At 36.2% G+C, this 18544-nt stretch overlaps 1 protein-coding gene across 2 annotated transcripts in view; it reads left to right on the top strand.

The window, feature by feature from the left end:
• magixa (MAGI family member, X-linked a) overlaps positions 1 to 18544 on the top strand; it is a 57327-nt gene that overhangs the window by 25471 nt on the left and 13312 nt on the right. For both annotated transcript variants that reach the window (XM_048209486.1, XM_048209488.1), the window contains exons 10-12: positions 404 to 917; positions 998 to 1061; positions 2641 to 3039. In XM_048209486.1, coding sequence (XP_048065443.1) covers positions 404 to 917; positions 998 to 1061; positions 2641 to 3039 — 977 coding nt within the window. The remainder of the gene's footprint in view (positions 1 to 403; positions 918 to 997; positions 1062 to 2640; positions 3040 to 18544) is intronic.

Genomic DNA, 18544 nt, shown 5'->3' with positions numbered 1-18544 from the left:
TTTTTCTTACAAAAACCCATCACTTTACTTTAGAAGGCCTTTATTAACCCCCTGGAGCTGTATGGATTTCTTTAATGATGGATGAATGGATGCATTTTTTTGGGCTTCAAAATACAACGCCCCATTCACTATGGTTATAAAGCTTGGAAGAGCCAGGATATTTTTTTTAATATAACTCTGATTGTGTTTGTCTGAAAGAAGATAGTCATATACTCCTAGGATAAGGGGTGAAGTAATGGTAAAGTAAAGTAAGGGTGAATAATTCATGGGATCATTTTCATTTTTGGGTGAACTATCCCTTTAATATATTAACATGTTCATTATTGAACATTATCATTAATTATTATTATTATTAACACTGTTCTGTTTACACATACATTTGTTTCCTCCACTCTCTACCCAGAGCTTCCCTTGTCCGAAGCTACAACAACAACACTCTTCCAGCTCCTTCTCATGCCCATCATAGTTCCAAGTCTTCCGAGAGTGATCTCTCCTCTGCTGCGCTCCCCCTGCCTCAGCCTGAGGTGGGTCCTACCGCCCCGCCACCAGGAGCGCCTAGCACCCAGCGGCCTCCCATGCCCCAAACATCTCTTGCCGTCGCACCCCCAACCGAGCACCCACCCTGTGGTTTCAACGGGTGTCCAGCCAACAATCCCCCGCGACCTCTTCCGGGTGGCCTAGGGTCCCCCGGAGCCCCAGGTGGGGTAGGCTGCGGGGGAGGGGGTGAGCTGGTACCTGTGGCCTTGGGCAGGAGCGAGGGAGGGGGTATGGGTTTCAGTGTGACGGCTGGGGGGCAAGGAGGGCAGCTGGCGGTGGTGAAGAGAGTCTGGGACAGACGACAGTGCCCCTCCTTACAGCCAGGGGATGCCATTATTAAAATCAATGGCGCTGATGTGCAGAGCCTCAGCTTCGCACAGGTAAAATCTTTTTCTGAAACTCTTCCCTCATCAACCTTATAAATTTGAATGCTTTTAATTATTTTTTTTCATATGAACAGGTGCAGCGGGTGCTGCAAGAGCATACCAAACAGGGTGAGGTGGTCTTACTGGTTTACAGAGGAGGTGAGTGTCACCCACACCATGTTCAGATAAATCATTCATAATGAGCATTGCAAAATTCCCCACCCCATTATGGTCACTTTAAAATGTTGTACTATTTTGTCTAAAATTAAAAATAAAACACTAAAAACTAAAATCTGTCATTTTAACTGCTACAAGTGAATTTAGGCATCACAACGTTATAATGTTCAGTATGAAAAATTAAGATTGCTTTTGATATTCAAAAGATTATGTAAAAATTACATTTAATATTTGTTATTGTTAATTATTAGTGTTTTTAAAGATTACATTTATGTGAGTGTTATATGACAGCAATGGTAATCTAAATGTAAAAAGAGAAAAGAGCATGTGCAATTAAATATCCAATATCAACCAATACCATTAAATAAAAAAAAGTTTAATGTTGTCAGATAACCAATGTACAGTAATATAATATAATATAATATAATATAATATAATATAATATATAATTTAAAGGTGCCCTCGAATGAAAAATTGAATTTATCTTGGCATAGTCAGATAACAAGAGTTCAGTACATGGAAAAGACATACAGTGAGTCTCAAACTCCATTTTTTTCCGCCTTCTTATATAAATCTAATTTGTTTAAAAGACCTCCGAAGAACAGGCGAATCTCAACATAACACCGACTGTTACGTAACAGTCGGGGTGTACGCCCCCAATATTTGCATATGCCAGCCCACGTTCCCAACATTATGAAAGGCATTAGACAAGGGCAGCCAGTTAACGTCTGGATGTGCACAGCCGAATCATCAGACTAGGTAAGCAAGCAAGAACAATAGTGAAAAATGGCAGATGGAGCAATAATTGACATGATCCATGATAACATGATATTTTTAGTGATATTTGTAAATTGTCTTTCTAAATGTTTCGTTAGCATGTTGCTAATGTACTGTTAAATGTGGTTAAAGTTACCATTGTTTCTTACTGTGTTCACGGAGACAAGAGCCGTCACTATTTTCATTTTTAAACACTTGCAGTCTGTATAATTCATAAACACAACTTCATTCTTTATAAATCTCTCCAACAGTGTAGCATTAGCCGTTAGCCACGGAGCACAGCCTCAAATTCATTCAGAATCAAATGTAAACAATATAACAGTATACAATACTCACATAATCCAACGCATACATGCCACATGCATGACGAACACTTTGTAAAGATCCATTTGAGGGTTATATTAGCTGTTTGAACTTTTTTAATGTTGTTTAAGGCAAGCGCGAGCTCCGTGGGCGTGGAGCACGAGATTTAAAGGGGCTGCACAGCATAAATCGGCTCATATTTAATGATGCCCCAAAATAGGCAGTTAAAAAAACTTAATAAAAAAAAATCTATGGGGTATTTTGAGCTGAAACTTCACAGACACATTCAGGGGACACCTTAGACTTATATTACATCTTGTAAAAAAACGTTTGATGGCACCTATAATATATATATTTATCATCATTATTATATTTATGATGAATTCTACATAAATAAATGGTATAGTAGGAAAAATCTATCAGGTAAAATCTATCAGTACCTCCTGCCCCTATCACACATCATTATCCTGTTCTCCCTCAGGTCCTCTTTGCTCCCCAGGCTCTCCAAATGCCTATAAAAGACCTCCTCCCTCCCTGGGCACCCCAGATCTGACCTCGCCCTCCTCCGATGGTGCTGTGCCTAGCCAGAGTACCCTTTCTCCCTCCTCGCCCTGCGGTGACCTCCCCAACCTGGTCCAAAGCACCAGCTTCTTGGACTCAGTGCCCGTGACCCTGACCCTAGAGCCCCGGGACTGGTTAGGGGTTGAGGACGGACCTGCTCAGTGGACCCGTACTGCTGCCTCTAACCTCGGCGCAGTATCCAAAAGCCATGTAGATGCGAGGGGAGTGGTCTCTTCCAGAGCGATGGAGGTGGAGTTGAGACGGAGACCAGGAGAGGGATTCGGGTTTGTCATCGCATCACAGGATGTAGTGAATGGAAGTAAGTACAGACTGGGTAGAACATGATCTGCGTTTATGTTTTCTGGCCAGTGGATGTGCCCTTGCGTTGTTTGTTTTATATTTGGTTATTCTGGTATTTGGAAGCAAATAATGAACATTTTATACATTATTCCGACATTCTTTATATCAAGATCAAGGCTATGGAAATATTCCTACGTTCCGTCTGCATAAAGCAATTATCACAGAAGGAGGGAGTGTATAATTCTGCCTCGTTTCCTGTTTGAAGGCCAGGTGAATGGTGAAGAGAAAAAAAAAAAATTTGAGGAAAAAGGTAGTTTTACCCCTCTAAGCATGTTGGTTGTCTGAGTCATGTCATTATGCAATAAGCATGTGCACAGAAAATCTCTAATTACAGACTTTACTGATTATGATTACTTTCACTTGATTTGAGGCTTAGCAAATGTGTGCGCTCTCATTTTTAAGGAGACGTTTCAAGTTGTTTTTTATCAGTTATTAAATGCACATGAAGGATTTGTGCCTCGCTGCTCTGAGTGTGTTAATGTAAGATAAGTTAAAGTCTGAGTGAGGTCATGGTTTGTGTCCAGCACTGCTTGTAGTTGTGAAACAACAAATGGAACAGTTTCCTGAGTGAGCGGTTTTTCCTGTTTTCATTCTTTTTTTTTTTTCTTGTGCATTGTCCTTTTTATGTTCAGCTGTTTCAGTACTTGTTCATTGTTATTTGGGATGTATTGTTTAGTAGATAAACAAATAGATCCATAATCAAACACAAAGATTTCCAACAAAGAACCGCTGTGATCTGTCTGTTTTACATGTTTTCTTTATCATTTTGTTAAATTTTTTTAACAGTTTAAGTAAATTACAGTACTTCATTGAACTAAATGTTTACATAATGGTTTCTAATAGCTGGACATTGTATTAATGCAATTTAATGCATTGATTACGGAATTTAATAATTGTTGATATTTACTATAATAATACTTTTAATGAATTATTACATTATTACATTACATATTACATTATCAGAAATGAACATTCAGATTTCAAGTGTATTTATGTTGTGTAAACATTTGTGCCTTCATCAATGTTATATGTATTTTTTTTTTTTTTTTTTTAGAATTTTGAAATGAACCAAAGTAATAGAATCAAATCAGCCATATTTCTAAAACTATGATGTGTGATATAATTTATTAAAGATTTGCAAATTAATATTAATATTTAATATATATAGAAGAGATTTTTTCTCTTATTTTAAGTCTTTTATGCTCAACAAGGCATTTATTTGATCAAAAATGCACTTATATTGTAAAATATTATTTAAATTTAAAATAACTAATTTCTGTTTTAATATATTTTTAAATGTAATTTATTCCTGTGATGGTAAAGCTGAATTTTCAGCATCATTACTCCAGTCTTCAGTATCATATGAGCCTTCAAAAATCATTCTAATATACTGATTTGATGCTTAAGAAACATTTTTTTATTATTATTGTCAATGTTTAATATTTTTGCAGAAACCGTGATATTATTATTTTTTTTTTTTCAGGTTTCTTTGATGAATAGAAAGTTCAAAAGCACAACATTTATTGAAATATAAATCTTGGTCACACTTTAGAATAGGGTCCAGTTCTCACTATTAATTAAGTATTAACTACGACTTTGCCTTAATAAAGTCCTAATTAGTGCTTATTGATGGTTAGTAAGATAGTTGTTAAGTTTAAGTATTGGGTAGGATTAAGGGATGTAGAATATGGTCATACAGAATAAGGCATTAATATGTGCTTTATAAGTATTTAATAGTGAAAATTGGACCCTGAACTAAAGTGTTACCAAAAAAACTTGCTGACCCCAAACTTTTAAACACTAGTGTATATACAGTGTGTGTATATGTGTGTATTGTTATAAATTACAATATAGTTGTAAATATCACACACTCTCAGGCTGATGGTTTTGTGATGAATCAACATAGTATTAAATCGCTTTTATTTTTTTCACGTATTCCCTATCATGCTTTCACTCAACATCCCTCCCTTCAGTGATCTCTCTCTTTTTTTTCTCTCTCTCTCTCTCTCTGCACTCTTTCACCCTCTCCCCCTCTCTCTTTTCCTCAGTTCATTTTTGTCAGTGCAAGCGTCCTCAGTGTCTCTGCTCTGAGGGGGAAAAACACCTGAACAGTCCTTGTTTTCTCCATTTCTTCACTGTTTTGTAATATTATATGTAGATTAAAGGCTCCGTGTCAGGAATTCTCTGGATTTGAAGCTGGATTTAGAAACTCTATCAGGACAAAATGCTGGAAAGGCTTCAGTCTGCCCTGAAAACGATGAAGGACGTGAAACGTAAATACTCTCTTACCTCTTATGTACTCTTAAAATATCTGTATTTAGATTAATTATTGACCCTGGTACTGTTTACTTTACTAACAAATGAAGTACTGTATTTGCAGCTGAATCAAGTTTAGTGATGTTTTAATGTGATTCAAAACATTGTGCGTGGGAACGGTCTGCTTGTGTGAGAGAGAACAGGATGCATGTTTTGCATGTGTTGCATTGTATCCGTAGCCTTTGAGCTCTCTGGGCAGTTCTTCTAAAGAGCACCTTTTTGATTGCATCTCTGTACTTTTCATACTTCTGAGTGTCCTGGCACTGTGGTTCACCTGGGATCTCATCTCACATGCCTGAAATATTTCCAGTGGTAGTGCCAATGAAAGGCTTAATTCTTCTGTGATGTGTTGGACCAGCGAACACAGGTTCATCCACACTGTAGAGGCGTCCAAACCTCTGATTACAGATTTCAATAGAGATGAAGAGACAAACAACAACAACTTTGAAGCATATTATCATTCACATTTACAAATCAAAACGTCTAGTACTACTGATTTTTTTTTGTTTTTTGTACATGATACAAAAAAATAGGTTTATTGACCACAATTTTCTTTCCATTACAAAATCTTCCAAAACAAAACCACAAGGATGGTAGTGCATGGTAATACTATAGTGTTTTGAAATTTACCAAGGTACTATAATTCATGTACCATAGTATTTACATGGTATTTACAAGAATGGCACTGGCATGGTAGAAGTCCAAAAAAAACCCCATGGTACTACCAGGTACATGTCCAAAATACTATGTTAGTGCCATGGTAAATAGTGCCTTGATATTTTTTGGACATGATACCATGGTATTACCATGTTTATTTGACTATGTGCCATATTATTCTTTGGCCATTTTACCATATTTTGGTACAATGTCTACCATGGTATTCTTTGAAATCTGTTTGAGCATCATGTAACTACCGTAACACAAATTTATGTCTACTTTTATATTTTCTGTCAGTTACATTATTACTGTTATAAGCTGCTCACCCTGAAAATAATCTTATCGTGTGTGTGAGATCATCTGCATGAGGTCATTTGTAGGGAATGTGTGTGTGTGTGAGACGGAGAGAGAGCGAAGAACACTGTGTGTTCCTTCCAGTCGTGTTCAATATGAGATTGTCTGTATCTTATCTGTATCCTCTCTATGTTGTAATATCCTTAAGGCACGTCTTATGCCCATTTCCATTTCTCAGAGGAGCGAGTCGTTCTGGGGTCAGCTGATGCTGTTTCGTGAAGCTTAGCAGTGTTAACAGACATCGCAGGTTCTGGATCATTGGTTGAGCATGTTTTCACCGTGTCATGTGAGGTTTTCCATTGTTCATTTTAGCGCATATTTACATGGCAGGACTAATAAGCTGGACAAGATTAAATATTAAACAGATGGTTGGTTTTGCATCTTTATCCCCATAGGGATGCAAGCAGGCTTGTATGTGTATGTTTGAACATTCATGATGCATTTTTGTGGATCTCTTTAGATAGGATGCACAAAATCAATTAGTTTGTTGCTATACACTAAGGCTGTGTCTGAAGTTTCACTGCAGATACTGTTTCCTGTGCTGTTGTTTACAGCAGTGTTGGGATTGTTTGTTTCTGCAGGGTCAGCCTGATGTAAATGGAGTGTTGTGGTTCTGATGCTCAGTCACCATTAGTATTATTGCTGTGATCTGCATCTGTGTGTTTCCACTTCGTAGTGTGTGAATGTTTTGTTTTCCTTATGTTTCTGCTCACAAACAGCATTTTTAAAGATTTAAAAGTATCAATACACACTTGGTAACTTGTTGTTGAGCTGGTGTTTTTTTATCAAAAGCAATGTACTGTATTGAAATGTCTCTGGAAGCAAGCAAATGTTCTAATGGGAGCAATGATGATAGTCTCTGTGACTCTTTTCAGTCAATGATCATCCTTTCCAGGGTTTGGAGCTGCAATCTATGACAGTATAGCTTAGAATCACTACCATTACCACTGCTTTTAATGCGTTAAAGGGATAGTTCACACATAAATGTTTTTTCTAAATTGTTTACTCATGTTGTTCCAAACCTTTCTTCTGTGAAACACAAAGGAGATGTTTTGAAGAAAGTTTCAAGAATATTTGTCTATATAATGAATGTAAGTGGACCCCACTTACTTTCACTGTATTGCTAAAAAACATGAGACATTTTTCAAAATATCTTCTTGTGTGTCCTGCAGATGAAAGAAAGTCATGCAGGTTTGGAACAACATGAGGGTGAATAAATTATAACAGAACTGAATTGTACTTAAACTGGTCCTTTTTTCGCCCTAATACTTTAATACTTTAATAATATATTAATACTTTAATATGAATACGAGTTGAGACCTGCATTGTAAATTTAATCCAGGCACAAATTGTGCTCTCTTACTGTACTGACAGAATCATTTACTCGCTGGTTGCTCAAGGGTATTGTCAATGCATTATAGAAATGCAAGAATAGAAATGTTAGAAAATGAGGGACTAATCACAGTTTTAAGGTTAAGGACCTTGATTTGTTAAACACTGGTTCCATAAAAATTCAAAAAAATATTTTTTTTTATTTTTTATATTAATTTCTGCAAGTGCCAGAAGTTTGTTAGATGTTATTTTTGTTTGTTTTAACTAAAATTAAAGTCAAAGTGCGTAATTTCGAATGGAAAAAATAAATAAATAAATAAACAGGTTTCCTTAAAGGTTTAGTTCACCCAAAAATTCTGTCATTAATTACTCACCCTCATGTCGTTCCACACCCGTAAGACCTTCGTTCATCTTTGTAACGCAAATTAAGATATTTTTGATAAAATCCGATGGCTCAGTGAGGCCTGCATTGACAGCAAGATAATTGACACTTTCAAATGTCCAGAAAGGTACTAAAGTTATATTTAAAACAGTTCATGTGACTACAGTGGTTCAACCTTAATGTTATGAAGCGACGAGAATACTTTTTGTGTCGCAAAAAAAACTAAATAATAACTTTATTCAACAATATCTAGTGATGGCTGATTTCAAAACACTGCTTCATGAAGCTTCGAAGCTTTACGAATCTTTTGTTTCGAATCAGTAGTTCGGAGCGTGTATCAAACTGCCAAAGTTGCGTGAACCGTTGGAATTTCAAAACACTTATGACGTAACAAAGCCTCGTTTACTGAAATCACATGACTTTGGTGCTCTGAACCACTGATTTGATACAAAAGATTCGTAAAGCTTCGAACCTTCATCAAGCAGTGTTTTGAAATAGCCCATCACTAGATATTGTTGAATAAAGTCGTTATTTTGGTTTTTTGGCGCACAAAAAGTATTCTCGTCGCTTCATAACATTAAGGTTGAACCACTGTAGTCACATGAACTGTTAAATATAACTTTAGTGCCTTTCTAGGTGTTTGAAAGTGTAAATTAACTTGCTTTCAATGCAAGCCTCACTGAGCCATCAGATTTCATCAAAAATATCTTAATTTTTGTTCTGCAAATGAATGAAGGTCTTACGGGTGTGGAACGACATGAGGGTGAGTAAATAATGGCAGAAATTTCATTTTTGGGTGAACTAACCCTTTAAATACTCCCTATCTCTGCCATTGGCTGACTTATTGCCACACGCCCAAACCCACACTTTTGGCTGAACAGTTATCAGACTGGTTGGAATGTTCAAACAGACTGAACAATGTTTTGAAAACACTAAACAACCGAGTAATGGCTTATAGTTATTCCGTAGTACATTTAATTAAAGCTGAAGTGTCTTTTTTAAAATGGAATATCAAAAATACTGACTGATTTTAAACAGATTTGATTAAAGAACAGTAGAAGTCCATAGGAGTTCGCAGTAGCCAGGTAAACGTGTGTGCGTTTGTTTTTCTGACATGTGACAAAAGGTCATCTTCTCAGCATGAGTCCTACTGTTCTGTACTCTGCATGAGGAGTTTTGTTCAAGCGCTGCAGCAATCCACTCTCGACCCCCGCCTGAACTCGGCTTCCACAGCACGCAAAACCTCTGTTATTCCCGCCGAACCCTGTGGTGTGTGTAAAACTCGGCTCTCATATGGCTCATTGGCTCGCAGTTCAGAGGAAATCTGCCCAGACGTGAAAATAACAGAGGCTCATAAATAAAAGTGGAGGTGAACAGAAACAAGGTTTTGTGTAAAAGCGCTGAAGCTCGACCCAGTTTTTCTACACGTTTAAAGAGTAGTTAAAGTTTCACTCGTGCTTGTGTTGTGCACCTGTTTATGCTGAGTGTCATTATTGTTGAAGTATTAAAATAATTGATTAATGCCTTTTTATGTGTTTAAAAGCTGTGGCTCATTTAGGCTATATTGCAGTTGCCGTAGTTAATTAATAAAAGTGCTGTTCTTTAATACTATTTCTGTTAGGATCTGTGCCTTCAAAAAAGTAGTGCACACATCAAAACTATATTTTTTAAATATAAATGTGTGCGTGTGTGTGTCTGTTGTTCAGTAACTACAAATCCCAAAGAGTATTTCTCTCTCCTTCAGGCAGCTGGATCAGAAACAGCTGTATTGGTCCCTGTTATTTATCTCTTTATCTCTGTTTTCATGTGGGGAAACTTTGGAAATTACAAAATCCTTACAAAAAACTACAACAAAAGAGCAAGAAATAATAATTAAAAATAAAAACTGCAATGTTTATTAAATGCATCCTTCCCATGAACACAATAACTGTTCATATCTTATTTTCTCTATATGTCCTCTTCTATATATAATCCACGGAACAATGCTTATTAACTAAGATCTTTTACAAGCTATGAATAATGCATGAATGTGTTATGAATAATAGACAGATTCTTGAATAATGTAGTTTTGGTAATAATTGGCAGCACTTAACGATGTGGTATGTGGGAGAACATTCTCTTCCAGCTCAACACGCTTCACATGACTGAATACACTCTCACCTGGGCTCTACTGATTCTGTACACACACACACACACACACACACACACACACACACACACACACACACGTTAGGTTTTCATGTTTTATGTGGACATTCCATAGACATAATTTTTATACTGTATAAACTGTATATTCTAACCCTAACCATTCCCCTAAACCTACCATCACAGAAAACTTTCTGCATTTTTACAATTTCACAAAAAAACAAAAAAACAGTAGTACGATTTATAAACTTTATTCCACGTGAGGACCAAAAAATGTCCCCACAAGGTCAAGGATTTTGGATATTGCCATCTTTGTGGGGACATTTTGTGCCCATAATGCATCCTGAACCACACACACACACACACACACACACACACACACACACACACACACAGAGATTATCTCATTAGACAAAAGATCACAATTTATGCAGCTCACAATATTCTCATTTTCCACTTCATGCATCTGTTACTGTGATCACGGCCAGCAGAGACAGAATAAGGGGGAGGAGATGGAACACTTGTTGAAAAATGAATGAGAGAAATTGCAATGTTATATATGCTGTAGCCTACATAGAAGATAATGCCAAGATGAATGCCAAGTGAACTGACTTACCTTTAAAATGAATAGTTCACCCATAATGCATGACTTTATATCTTCTGTGGAACATAAAAGAGGAGTTTTTGGAAAATGTTTTAATCTTTTCAACATCATAAAACTCTAAAATGACCTAAAGTGATCCATAAAACTATGCACTGCATTCCAAGTCTCTGAAGTCATATGATAGCTTTGTGTGAGACCCAAAAAAGACCAAAATTTCAGTCGTTATTTACTGAAAATCACTGCAATGACCAGTGATGGGAATAACGGCGTTATAAATAAACGGCGTTACTAACGCCGTTATTTTTTTCAGTAACGAGTAATCAAACGAATTACTTTTTCTCCCATTACAACGCCGTTACCGTTACTGACAAAAAAAATGCCGCGTTACTATAATTGAGCTCACTGAAGCGGTTTTCATCCGAGTAAGCTCTCTCTCAGCCATAGGACCTGCAAAGTTTTTTTTCTCTGGTGTGTGCTGCGGTAAGTCATACACAAATATAATTTTAAACTGATAATAATGTACGACGCGCTGTGTGTGTGTCTGTCAGAGCATGCGCGCGAAGCGCGAGCTCAAACCAGAATACCCTTTTTGATGCTTGATCGAAAATATGTGAAATGAGTTTTTTTTTCTAGTCGACTAGTAGTTGTTCATTTAAGCCAGGCAACGTCAACTGGCGGCCCGCGGGCCAAATCCGGCCTGCCAGAGATTTCCATCCGGCCTCCAGAATAATACTGAATTCAGGAATAGCCTTGTAAGAGGAAAAAAGTTTAGGGCTGGCCCGAATACCATTTTTTGAGCTTCGAAGCTTCGGTAGTAATGAACATCGACTCTTCGGAGAGAGGGGCTGAACATATTTTTCTCTCTAATAAAGGCAGGAATCTGTGTCTGTATGTCCGTTTGCATTTTTATTATTTCGAGAACCGTTCATCCAATCGACTTCACAAGGCAGTGCAGTGTCGCATTTGGTGCAATATAGATGGACACGCGAGACGCGACACATTCAGAATTAATAAACTTTTAGTAAACTACAGTCAGAACAGCGCGAGCGGGAAGCGGCGCACCTCATGCGGGCAGGGCTTATGCTCCGAGAACGGACACTGCACTAGTGATATAAAACACACACACACAGGTCTGTTAAATTAAGCAATACTTTTAAGGTAGTCTAATATTTTTCTGACTAACAAATTGGCACAGTAAGGGTAGATTTAAATAAAGAAAAACGAAATTTAAATAAAGAAAAAACGAAATTTAAATAAAGAAAAAACGAAATTTATATAAACAAAAACGAAATTTAAATAAAGAAAAAACGAAATTTAAATAAAGAAAAATGAAATTTAAATAAAGAAAAACGAAATTAAGTTAAATTAAAAACGAGATTAATTTAGATTGATAATAACGGGTAAAAATGCTAATACATTTTGTTTCTATTATTGTATTTTCCACAATGTCAAAGCAACAAAACACAAGCTCAGACATGCACTTCGGTCCAAACAAACTCCGCTGTTCTGAACACTCCCGTTGCTGGAACACGCGTCGGTTCTATTTCTAGCATGCACGCGTTTTCCGCGTGGCTCGAGGAAAATTTATTTATTAATAAATAAATATTCGAATGTCAAATTTTCAAATCGAATACCAACCCACCGAACGAATATTTGAATATTCGGGTCCGTTCCATATTTATTTATTTTTAAATCTAACGAAAAAAAAAACCCTTCTGAAAAGTAGCTTGTGCCATAGCCTGCCTTCAGTCAAGAATGACGATAAACGCGTTGCTCTCATTGAACATCTTTTATTGTTTCACGTGCTCATTTTTTCACAAATGTCAAAATTTTCCTTGCCTGGGATTAGCGCACAATTGCGTGACAGTGATGGACAGCTTGACAGCCTCACAAATATGAAGCCTAAAATATCGCTATCGCCCCCTGGTGGCTTGCTGCAGTAGAGGTAATATGTAAAAAATAAAATAAATTTGGAATTAGAATTAGTATATCAAATAATAACATATTAGGATACAATTCGAATTTTATTTTATATTACGAGTATCTGGCCCTTACAGTGTCTGCAGAGAAAAATTCTGGCCCTTGGACAAATATAGTTGATGACCCCTGATTTAAGCTATTAGTTGACTAATCACATTTATATTAATTTAATTTCTTAAATACTGGAGAGAATAAACCATAATAAGGAGCGTTTACATAATAAAGGCTATATGGCACTCAATGGCACGCATAATTGCCATAAAGAACCGGCAAAAGTAATGATTATGAGTGTGACAAAAACAGTAAGGAGACATTTTAATTGTTTATTAATAAAGTAATGTTTTCTGAATCAGTTTCGGCTGCAAAGATGAAGTTGACATTGCTGATTCTCATTGCTGATCATCTGCTCATATGGACGCGCCTAGAGAGATAATGCACATTTCATTCGGATTAGGCTACATAATCAGAGTAGCCTCTTTCTTTTCGTGTTTAATAACTTCATTTTCGTTAAAGTAGATATTTCAAGCATTCTATAGATATATTTCTCATGTCTGCGAGGCAAGCAGCCTCTGAGTTTCGGTTCATTTAAGACGCGCTCCAGTTCACGCGCCCGCGCCTCCATGTCATGATTTTATTGTCTGCTATATTTGCTTGTTATATATTAAATCAGAGCAATTGGTAGATGAAACATTGATTAAAATTAAGATACAATTTTTACAAAACGAAATTCACTTTAAAGAAAGGCTTTCTACAAAGCAAAACTTAATGAAGTGTTTAAAATCATGTCTGACCCACTCCATGTCTCCCGATATATTTGGTATATTATGATGCATCTTACTCATGCTGTTCACTAACTTTTCATAATCGAATAAATGGATTTAAAACATAACATAGGACTATTTAAACATAAATATGAAACTACGTTTTCTTTAATGGCTACCAACACAGTACAGAGAAATTTCATGTCGTGAGCAAGAGCGGATCATGAGTCAGGAGTCGCATCAAGAATAATTTATTCTTAGACTTATATGTAATATTGGGGGCATTCAATTTATTTGGCATATTTTTATTTTATTTTTTTTAAAGTAACGCAATAGTTACTTTCCCTGGTAATTAGTTACTTTTATAATGATGTAACTCAGTTACTAACTCTGTTACTATTTGTGAGAAGTAACTAGTAACTATAACTAATTACTTTTTTAAAGCAATGTGACCAACACTGGCAATGACAACTTACATTTTGGTCTGTGTGTCAAACAAAGCACATGACTGTTTTTGACTATTCCTCAAAGGCACATTGTCATGGCTTCAAGTTTCAATGAAATACAAGTAGTGACAGATCTTTTCTTCCATATTGTGCATTCATGTGACTGAAACTAATTATTGGTTCTATGCATCAGTTGTTGAATGGATGGATTACGCTGACTAAATTATGGTCCAGTATACATAACCAAAGAAGTATGTTATTTCAACGTATATTCAGTCAAAACAAATGTTTAAGAATTTAAACTTTATGAATTGTTCACAATAAGATCAATAACATGCATTTAGAAAATAGGGTGAATTTCAATTTCATGTCAGCTTTAAACACCACATCACATATACTGTACATAAAAAAGGTTTCCGTGTAGCTTGCTTTACATGTATTTGATCTCTCTCTCTCTCTCTCTTGTATGTTTGATCTTGTCGTATGTAGTGATTTCTCTCTGGAGTTCTTAGGAAAGTGCGTACAGATCAGATACTCTGTCAGAAGGTAAACTAAAGTGCTGGATAAACGAGATTTTTAGAACTTAAACATCAAAGATCTCCAAGAGAAACATACAGGTGCTTTTGATTCACAGTTGAGGAAGCTTCAGGACTCTTTGTATAGATCTAAAAGGGACTTTCATGTCGGGAGAAAGTGTTTCTTGGCTCGTAATGTAAGACGCAGCAGGGCGTAAATTAGGAGAGCATTTCTAACATATGTTTGTTCCTTTATGACATCATGTTTGATATGTTTATTCAGATCTGTTGCCCACTGTGTCAATGCAACGCTGTTTCCTTTTGTTTTGTCATTAATTTTCTATTAATATACAATCAGAGCTTGTGAACCTTTGTGGTTCTGCAATTCCCTCAACAAATTGGGAGGCTGAAATGCATAGCTGACTTTGTGAGCATTTAAGAGGCCAACAGAAACTGTTTCAGGTTTGTTGTCGTATGTTCTGCTCTGTCGGCTGTTTCCCCACATGAGTGCACAATCAATACAAATGGGTCGATTGACTGGCCAATATTGGCCAGTGGCAGTACAGTGTGTCAGGGAATGTCCCTGTTTCCAAAAATGCAGACTCCCCTGCTACACAGTATGCCACAGGAGCTGAGGAGCAGTTAGATTCAGAAAAGTTGAAAAATAAAAACTGAGCCAGGCGAATCTTCAAATGAAAGTGTTAGAGGTGCTTAGCAACAACTAAGAAGATTGTTTTTGTGGTTGTTGTTCATAGTCATACACTACTGTTTAAAAGATTTTTTGTTTTATGTTTTGTAAAGAAGTCTCTTATGCTCAGCAATGCTATATATATTTGATTATATATTACAATTTATAATAACTGCAGTGCTTCCCACAGGTTTGAAATATACTTGCGGTGGTAGCCGGGCGAAAAATCCTCCTATTACCCACGGCACAAAAATGGTCTACTACATGTGACAAAAAAATAATGTGTGATTTTCAGTATTTTTATTTATTGAAATTAATTTTAATTACATAGCATATTACATTTAATTACATACTAATATTATGCTTTGTAAATTATGCAAAATTACAGCATTTAAATGGTTCACCTTTTCCTATGTTCTCCTTGCTGTCATATAGTGTCTCTCTCAGTAAAATTTATAAAAGGAATAATATATGTGTCAAATAATGTTCTTAGTCTTTTCTTCCTGTGGGGGAGACTACAGTAATTTACTATGAATTAAATGGAAATCAAATTAAATACAATTTATTGTGTAACCAAAATACCAATAATGCCCAAAAGAAAAAGAAAAAAACTTAGCGTGTGACTTTTAATTATAAACAAGCCCGAAATACACTCGGACTCTTATTTTGAAATGTCTGTACTATTGCAGGCTGATCCTTCAGATTCTTACAATCGTCTAAAACATTTTATATAAAGGCCATGAAGTAGACTTTGTAATAATTCATCAACTTGAGTTCATTAGCAATCGCTTGGCATAAATCTGCGCTTTTCATTGATTGAGAATCACTTTGAAGCAGACTGAAGCGCTGTTGCGCAAGCTTGTAGAACACGCAACAGTGCCCCCTTGTGACTTTGCAAAATGCAGCGCCCGTGGGAATGTTAGCGGAAGTAAACAGTTCTGACGCACACATAACGAGCAGGTACGAAACGACTAGTTTATCGATCGCAGATGGTTTCATTATCTTGCGCAGATATAAAAGTGGATAAAAATAATAAAAGCAAAAATGTGTCTCCAAATATACTTGGGCGGCCGTTATTATACGTGGGCGGCCCGCCCAAGTAAAGTCTATGTGTGGAAAGCATTGAACTGTTTTATATTTAAATACACTTTAAAATATAATTTATTCCTCTGATGGTAAAGCTGAATTTTCAGCAGCCGTTACTTTAGTTTAAGAAAATTATCCATATTTATAAGACTATATATTTGTTTACATATTTATAGACTATAATCACTAGATTCTGGTAATGTCCGTCCATCCATCCACGCGTTCACGAGAGTCTAGTTCCGGAGTAGGACGTAGGATGTAGGAGTAGCGTAAGCTTAGGTGAGAGTAGACGCCTCTCATGGTTCCATCAAATAGGGCTGGGCAACAAACTCAAGCTCCTCTGACATTTCTCTTTAAAAAATCTCATTTTAGACTTCTAATTTGTGACCGGTGTTTTGTTTTGCTCTATCCTCTGCGCTTCCGTGTTCGTCAATATGTCATGCTTCGGATTAGAGGTCACTCTTCGACCAGAACTCAACTTACTTACGGCCGTTACCGGAAGCCAGTTTTATAAAGATATAAATATGGATATTTTTCACTTCAATTCAGAAGGCCTTTTTTTAGAGCTGTATGGATTACTTTTATTGATGGATGTGTTTTTTTGGGCTTCAAAATATGGGTTACTATTCACTCCAATTATAAAGCTTGGAAGAGCTAGAATATTTCTTTATATAACTCAGATTGTGTTTTACTGAAAGAAGACAGTCTTGTAGACCTAGTATGGCTTGAGGGTGAGGTATGTCATTTTTGGGTGAATTAACCCTTTAATGTCTTCAAAAATGCTCACTGACCCTAAACTTTTGAAAAGTCATGCGTTCATCACCGTTTAGAAAGTCAATTTTATATTCTTTTTGTTTGTTACTTTTTACATTTTATTTAGTAATTTTGGGGCTTATTCATGAAAATTGTTTCAGAAGATAATTTAGTATAATTTGTTCTGCTTATGTTTGATAAATAAATGTCTTTGGGAAAACACACTGCTGTATTTATGTTCTTAATCATTTTCTTTTAGCCTTTCTCTGTCTTTCTCTTTTTGGGGGCGGTTGCTTTTTCTATTTTATGAAAACTCAGTCTGAATATTGGTGTGTTTGTGTGCTGTTCATTTGCACATCACTTGCAGAAACAAGTGATCTCTCAACAAAGATAAATATGGAGCAGAATGCTAAAGGCAACAGAGCAGTATTTCAGTCTGCTGTCTGATGTTTTATGTCTCTCTTTTCTTTCTTGAATTGTCTCTGTGTAACATGATGGCGAGTGTTCAGGGTAATTGTACGCACGTCTTTGAGATTACAATCTTGGCAACCAACCTCTTGTTTGGCTAAGAGTGAAAGCCTGAATAATGTGAACAGACTAGGTTGGAGTGGAATAAAACACATCATACTCAAAGCGTCTTTGAGAAACAATAGGCTACACAGGGTGAGTGCAGACCCATCAAAGGAGAACAACAGTGAAACTTGGGACACACTGAGGAGAAGGCAATAATTAAACAACCACAGGTGTACAATAACCATGATTGATGTGTAGGATTTCTTTGACAAGTTTGCTCCACCTTCCAACTAACAGGTGGAACAATTTATTCTTATGGCACATTTGTTCTTTCTAATAGGATTTTTGTTCTGGAAACTCTGACCTTTGTGGAATGTTAAAACGTGTGTGGGACAATGTTTGTGTTTTTTTCCTCATGTGACGGAAAACATGTCAAAATAAATCAATAACGGCACACAATGTTTTCTTTTTGAGCAGAGTCTTATTTAGGTCTTTGTGGATCTGGAATCCCTGTTGGAATCATGTCGGGGGATTCAGTTACAAAACTGTTTGCTACTTCAGTTACAAAAGTTTTGCTACTATTTCCACTAAAAAAGGAGAACATTTTGTCACGATTTACTCTTGTGTCATTTAAAATGCTTTTTTTCTTCTTTAAGAACTTTAAGAATGTGGTAGCTTTGTGTGAGGAACAGTTGAAACTTGAAATCATTATTCTGAAATTGAAGTCAAAATTTTGTTTTTTGAGTGGGCTATTTCTTTTTACTTTAAAGAAATAGTTCACTCAGAAAAATGTAATAATTTACTCTATTTACTCAATTACTCATTTGCTATGACTTGAAACTGATTGAGTGTTTTTTGTTTTGTTTTGTTTTGTTTTTGTTTTTTGAGTGGACTGTCCCTTTAAGAGCTCCATCGAAGACTATATGAGTTGT

This window comes from Megalobrama amblycephala, linkage group LG12, assembly GCF_018812025.1.
Source record: "Megalobrama amblycephala isolate DHTTF-2021 linkage group LG12, ASM1881202v1, whole genome shotgun sequence".
Classification (NCBI taxonomy): Eukaryota; Metazoa; Chordata; class Actinopteri; order Cypriniformes; family Xenocyprididae; genus Megalobrama; species Megalobrama amblycephala.
The sequence above is the reverse complement of the archived record's forward strand: the minus strand, read 5'-3'. Positions and strand labels throughout refer to the sequence as shown.